Source organism: Cariama cristata, unplaced genomic scaffold (assembly GCF_000690535.1).
Source record: "Cariama cristata isolate BGI_N322 unplaced genomic scaffold, ASM69053v1 scaffold6728, whole genome shotgun sequence".
Taxonomy (NCBI): Eukaryota; Metazoa; Chordata; class Aves; order Cariamiformes; family Cariamidae; genus Cariama; species Cariama cristata.
The window spans coordinates 1-6,936 of record NW_009632767.1 but is presented as its reverse complement, the minus strand read 5'-3'; the positions used below and the strand labels follow the sequence as shown (position 1 = coordinate 6,936).

At 48.6% G+C, this 6,936-nt stretch overlaps 1 protein-coding gene across 1 annotated transcript in view; it reads right to left on the bottom strand.

The window, feature by feature from the left end:
- LOC104166529 (lymphocyte-specific protein 1-like) overlaps positions 1–6,314 on the bottom strand; it is a gene marked incomplete at its 5' end in the record, with an annotated part of 13,686 nt that extends 7,372 nt beyond the window's left edge. Inside the window, 5 exons of the mRNA XM_009706492.1 lie at positions 2,743–2,857; positions 3,756–3,836; positions 5,355–5,495; positions 5,868–5,949; positions 6,281–6,314. Coding sequence (XP_009704794.1) covers positions 2,768–2,857; positions 3,756–3,836; positions 5,355–5,495; positions 5,868–5,949; positions 6,281–6,314 — 428 coding nt within the window. The remainder of the gene's footprint in view (positions 1–2,742; positions 2,858–3,755; positions 3,837–5,354; positions 5,496–5,867; positions 5,950–6,280) is intronic.
- Between the last annotated feature and the right edge of the window lie 622 nt (positions 6,315–6,936).

Below are 6,936 nucleotides of genomic sequence, written 5' to 3'. Positions count from 1 at the left end.
TTTCGTTTTCTCTCTCCCGCCCCCCCCCCCCAGTTTTCCAAGAAAAAGCTGAAAAGAGGTAGCTTGGAAATGCACCAGTAATCATGAGTGGATCCCAGGCAAGCCTCTGCAGGATAATTCAACATGCTACAAGAGAAGGCTATAGAGACAGATCCACGCAATACAAAAAAAAAAATTATATATATATAATCCAAAAGAGTGCAGCATAAAACATGTAGAATGCCTAATGCAGATAAAGATGACCTTACCACACAGGGATAAAGTGGGACCTCACTGTAGCACAGCTAGATGGATGCCTATGCGCAAGAGTCTGCATTCATGAAATGCACAGCATTAGCATGGAGCAGAACAGCCAACATTGAGTACACTTGGGAGACTAAGTGAATCTGGCCAGAGAAGATGGTTTCAGAAGCTATGGTGCTTTAATCCACTTTGTCCTGCAACAAGGACGACCACCCAGAACAAACCAGCGACTCGCATATAAGGCTTATGTTTTGCATCTGCTGGGCTTCCCACCAGGCTGCATCCACAACCCAGCCTCACCGCACAGGGATGGAGGATGGAGAGTTGCTGGTGGGGAGAGCGATTCTCACAGTGGGAAGTGGAGGAAGGCAGGTCTGGCTGCGCGATTCAGCCCTTTTGCCCCAAGAGTGAAGGGCAGAGGCACACAGCAGGCATGGCGAGTCCTGCAGAGACAGACCCTGACACGAGAGCATCACAGAGAAGAGAACAGAAGCCTGGAGGCAGCAGATTTCCACCAGCAGCTCTGTGCTGGGATAGCCCTTGCAGCACATCCCAGGCTAAGCTGCCATGCTGAACAAAGGAAGGGGAGCGCCGCTGGGCACAGAGTTTGGTTGTTTTTCAATGTCAAAACAGCCTCGGGCAGCTGCTAAGAGCCCAAATTGCCACTTACAGAAAAAGTCTTGCTCCGCAGCCTGCTCAGAGGTCCTGCAGATCAGAAAGGGATGGGAAGGGAGGAGGGAAAAAACTGTACCTGTGCTCAAGAGACTAGAAAGCTGATAAGGTGGTGTTGAGTGAGCGACACGAGGGTGAGTCAGAATGGTTTGGGAACAAAAAGGCAACCATGAAGCGATCTGGCAGTATGGAAAAAGGATGAACATTGCGGGGGGTGGAGAGGAGCTGGGGAGCCAGGACCTCACAGCACACAAAATAGCCAGCTAAAAACCCAAGAAGAGAAACAAGCCGAGATCCTTCAGCTATTGCAGTCATTTTACTATTCACAGTCAAAAAAAACTTCCCTTGTGAATGAACCCATAGGGCAACAATGTTGTGCAGTGGCTGTTTGAAGTACAGGATGCTGGAAAAAGACCAGAGCCAAGGGCATTTTCCTTTGAGTTGCTTGCAGAAGCTCATGTAGAGCAAACAAAACCCACTGACAACCTAGCAAAATGCATTCACTATAAAGAATTGAAGTTCAGTAGGATCCCACCTGGTGCAGCAAAGACAACTTTGGGAAAAAGAGGACGACTGATTAAAGAGGAGACCTTAAAATAGGTTTCTGAAAGCCACAGGCAGAGAAGCAAGTTGAGGATACAAGTCCTGTGGGCTCCTCTTTTACACCTAAAAACATAGCTTTGGGCAGGCTTGGGTTTGTACTACTGCCTGTCTCAAAGTGGCATTAAAGAGAGCTTCTCTTCTAAATGGGCACCACAAAAGCAAAAAAAAAACCCAACACACACCACACCAACCAACCAACACAATATGCTGCACTCAGAAGCCAACTTCTTGAGGGGAAAAAAAAAACCACACACAAAAACAAAAACGAAGGAACATAGCCCCCAGAAGAATTTAGAAACAAAAGGTGTTTTGTAGCAGCAGACAGAGCTATTTATAAGCTTGGCTATGAAATAAAGCTTCTTTTTTATAGTAGGAAAAAAGAGAACGAGCTTGTTTTCACACCCCCAACAACTTCCTCTCCTCTCACTGTGCCAGATGCTGCCCGGTTGGATCCAACCAGTTATCACCTCCCTCTACGCCATCCCTCCTTATCGCGGCAACCCTCTGCTATCATCCACCCAAGATAACACCAGGATATCTATTAACATGAACACAATATGAGCATGAGATCCACAGACTGTTTCAAGAGGGCAGAGAGACAGCAACCCAGCTCTGCCTTCCCCCTCACTGTCCATCAGAGGATGGTCCTTTCTGTTCTGTTGGCCTACCCAGCACAGCAGATGCTCATGTCCCCCCCACTACAATCCTATTATGGGCTGGTTCCAAGAGGTTACTGAAACCATTAAAAGTTTTTCCTCCCCCGATTAATTCAGTAGATCTAGGAATTAGGCTCCAGAAGCATCTGAATTTCAGGAGTACATGAACCCCCATGCTCAGCCAGAATGACCTCCAGCTATCTGCTTCTCCTTGCAACAGAAGAGAGCAGAAAAAACAGCAGATAGAGACTGTTCCTCTGATCCAGCAAAGGCAAACGTATCTTTACCCAAACAACAGTACCCAAGGGACTTAATTCTGCAGGTTAAACTAACACAGGTATCCAGCTTCCTAGCAGCATCAGAAAGTGAGAGACCAAAACAAACCCCTACTGCATACCCACTCTTTTCCAGCTCAGAAAGTCAGAGGTTTGCCCAGAAGCAAGGCTCCAGCTGTTACCATACAGTACCCTCCGACTCATCCAAAGCGTAGCTGGCAGAAATAACCCTGACGTCCCGTCAGAACAGCACCAGGGGTTTGTCACACAGCGCAAGGTCATAGCTCACCTACCTGGTTAATGAGTTCTCCAGGCGTGCTATTGCTCTGCAGCATCATCTATCAACACCTTCTTGTACTGGCCATGGCCTGTTGCAACAAATTTGTACTTTTTGCCAGAAGGAGTGGACTGAACAGGAGAGAAAGAAAGACCTAAAGTCAGCATTTTTCTCCCTCAAACAGGCAGGCAAGAGCAAACAACCAAAGCCCGAGGAGCATGCGATAGGGTTGTCCATAATCCCAGAGGGCTTGGAGACAGCCTACTCTGTACTCCCTTCTTGCCCCTTCCACATAAACTCTTTGCACAGACCAACCACCACTTTCTATAAGCGTAAGGCAACACAGCAAGCGCAGGATGTGCAATAGGAAAGGGAAGATGCAACACCAGGCAGCGCGAGGGACGGCTCATCCAAGAGCCCAGGCTTCCCAGGCCAGGGCTGGTTTCACTCATGGCAAGAACCAGTTTCATTTACCACATACTGGCAGCAGTACCCACCCAGGAACAGACAAGATATTTTGATCCTCCTCTCCCAGCCTGGGCAGTTTGAGCAGCAGCTGTTTGCTGCATTTTATTAGGTATTCCCACAAACGTACTGGTAGGCACAAAACCTCAGATCCATCTGCAAGTGTTGATACTGTCTTAGGTTCAGTTCCACTTAATTTTGCATGTTTTCTTTACTCTCAAGATTAAAAAGCATAACAAGAGCAAAGTAACTCACATTTGCAGTTCAATTTGAGCCTAGAAGGCTGGTGCTCCCAACTCATGGGCTGAGAACAACATGATGTTCAAGAGACCCTTCAGTATTACTGGTTATAAACCAATTTTTGCCCCCATTTTTACTAGGGTTGAAGCAATAGCAGCTCAGTGTTAGGAAGAGCCCTTAGGTATGCCATTGCATTGATAGATACAAGCAGCCCTTGTCTCTGCAGAACACCACCATCTTCTCAATACTTCCAACCCAGCCAAGAGCTCTTTTCTTTTTCACAGCAGAGCAAGTGCTTTCATACTCACACAGATACTAACTCACCTTGACGTTGGTCTCGGGTTTGGGATTGCCCTTCTGTTCCCAAAGGCTTCTTTTACTCACGATGTCTCCAGCAACAATATCCTGAGAAGATGATGTTCTCATTACCCTTCACTGCTAACACTGCTGAACGTGCCTTTTTTCACATCCCTGTCAAACCCGCACATCTGTCCTCCTTTTTTATTTATAATATCACATCATCTGACCTATGACAGCTGCAGCCAAAACCCATGACTGTGAAAACTTCTTCCTATTCCCAATATATCCTATGTTTTCCTCTCCCTCACTCTCTTCAACAAAAGCCTGGATCAGAGATCCAAGATGTTTATTTTCTTAAGTTAGTTAACTATTTAAGACATGTTAACATCAAGACTTTTTTTTATGTGGAAGGAATTTTGCTCACATAAACACAGATTTGCAACTAATGTGTTACAGAATCAGCCTTGCTCACAATGACCAGAAAGAGAGCAGCCCTGAGGAGAAGGACTTGGGGGTCTTGGTTGACGAGAAGTTCAACGTGACCCAGCAATGTGCGCTGACAGCCCAGAAAGCCAACCGTATCCTGGGCTGCATCCAAAGCAGCATGACCAGCAGGTTGAGGGAGGGGATTCTGCCCCTCTGCTCTGCTCTGGTGAGACCCCCCCTACAGCTCTGCCTTCAGCTCTGGGGTCCTCTGCACAAGAAGGACATGGACCTGTTGGAGTGAGTCCAGAGGAGGCCACGAAGATGATCAGAGAGGGCTGGAGCACCTCTCCTGTGAGGATAGGCTGAGAGAGCTGGGGTTGTTCATCCTGGAGAAGAGAAGGCTCTGGGCAGACCTTAGAGCAGCCTTCCGGTACCTAAAGAGGCCTACAAGAAAGCTGGGGAGGGACTTTTTACAAGGGCATGGAGTGATAGGACAAGGGGCAATGGCTTTAAACTGGAAGAGGGAAGATTTAGATGAGATATTAGGAAGAAATTCTTCCCAGTGAGGGTGGTGAGGCCCTGGCACAGGTTGCCCAGAGAAGCTGTGGCTGCCCCATCCCTGGAAGTGTTCAAGGCCAGGTTGGATGGGGCTTTGAGCAATCTGGTCTGGTGGAAGGCATCTCTGCCCGTGGCAGGGGGTTGGAACTGGATGGTCTGTAAGGTCCCTTTCAACCCAAACCATCCTATGATTCTATGGAAGTGAGATTATTAAGAGAGCAATACATAATACTCTTTGCATTTTCCAAGTTTACAAGATTTATCATTCTTTGTACTCGTTGCAACTCTGTGCTCAACAACTAGAGCTCAGTCCTAGCCCCTGCAGAAGACACACACATTCTCCCCACCAGCTGATTTTATTCCCATTTCAAAACTGAGCCTCAACCAGCATCACCAAGGCTTTCCTAGCTGTACTACCAAGGAACAATTTGGGACCCTAGCACAGAGGAAGCAAAGCTCTGAGGTACAAGGCCTTGCATCCTGACAAAGGAGATTGCATCTCTAACGTCGCTGCCTTCAGAGCTGGTGGGCACCACCAATGAGCCATACCAAGAGGCTAATGCAAGCATAATGCAGGTGATGCCCAGAGGCCAGCCCCCTCTCCCTGCACAGGCGAGGCAAGTCCTGCAAGTACCGTACCTTACAGGGCGAGGACTTCACGGCAGACTGAGCTGCAACCTCTCCAGTCTCCCAGAGGCTTTTCGTGCTGGCTACCATCATGCTCGTGGTGGGAAGATCAAGAGAGGGCTGTCGGACAGGTTTTGGAGCCTTTGTGGATGTCTGGAAAATAAATGGAGAAAGATCACCATCCGGGAGTGTGTGCTTGGTTCTTTTTTTCCCCTGTAATTGGAGGTCCTCAGGGCTGAGGGGTTGTAAAAGGAGACTTGTAGGGTCTTGCTAGTTCCTGCCAGATGCTCTCACCCTTTAAGCAGGGAACATGAGGAAACAGGGATGGGACAGCTCAGTAAAGAAACCTACTTTATGCTGCAGAGGGAGAGAGAAGAAACAGGAGAAAGGGTTGCGCCCATCCAAGCGGAGATGATTCAGTTGTCACCTCCCAGATCGTAAGACTAAAAGGCATGGTGGGAGAGCAATACCCAGCAAAAAGGGCTCCTTGGAAGGTGGGGACAGAGAGACCACAGAGCAGCCCACCTCAATAGCCTGTGTGTACTGCTCCAGCCTGTCATCAATCTTCGACACAGGAAGGGGAGGCTGAGTCTTCTTTATGCTGTTACTGGAGAGCAGAGGAGAGAAGAAGATTAAGGTGATCCCCCTCACTCCTGCCCTTCCCCACGGCAGGGCCCTCCGGCATCCTCCAATTGCAGGAAGGGACCTGCTTTACCCCGAGGTCACTCAATAGCCTGTGTGTACTGCTCCAGCCTGTCATCAATCTTCGACACAGGAAGGGGAGGCTGAGTCTTCTTTATGCTGTTACTGGAGAGCAGAGGAGAGAAGAAGATTAAGGTGATCCCCCTCACTCCTGCCCTTCCCCACGGCAGGGCCCTCCGGCATCCTCCAATTGCAGGAAGGGACCTGCTTTACCCCGAGGTCAACCCTAGAAATACCTTTTCTTTATTGAGCGGTTTTTCTGTCCGTGATCTAAAGTAGGAGAGAGAAGACAAAGATATTACTTTTGTCCATGGACCTCAGGTGGATGTAGGTCACCTCAGCTGACCATAATTCAACCATTTCTCTTCCCTGATCCCTCACCCACATTTTGGTTAGAAATGCCTCACTCGGTCTCATGTTCCCACACGGATCAGAGAGAGGGAGCATCCCCTTTCCTTCTTTCCAAGGTAGGTGAGCAGAATCACAACCAGTTTCAGGGACAAACCAACAATGTGCAGCTTGACTGACAGCTGAAACAGCAACCAAGACCATTTTCCTCTATCCCCTCTGCTGAAGGACCAGGTATCTATCTTGGATACTTGGTTTCCTAGCCAGACACGACAGAGTGGCAAGTGTGGAAAGACAAGGGGCAAAATTAAAGGCACTGACAGCCAAATGCGCAGAAGAGGAGCCAAGCATGAGAGCAGCATGGGCATGAGTTACATCCGCTTATCCGTACCAGAGAAGCACACAGCCAAGGCAAGTCAGCACATGGAACCACCTGCAAGGCAGCCCTTCAGGTCAAGCCGTCAGGAAAGAGATTTTTGCACAAGAAGCTCCTGCGCAAGAACTCTTTGGCCAGGACAGGAAGGCAAGCAAACACTTCACACCC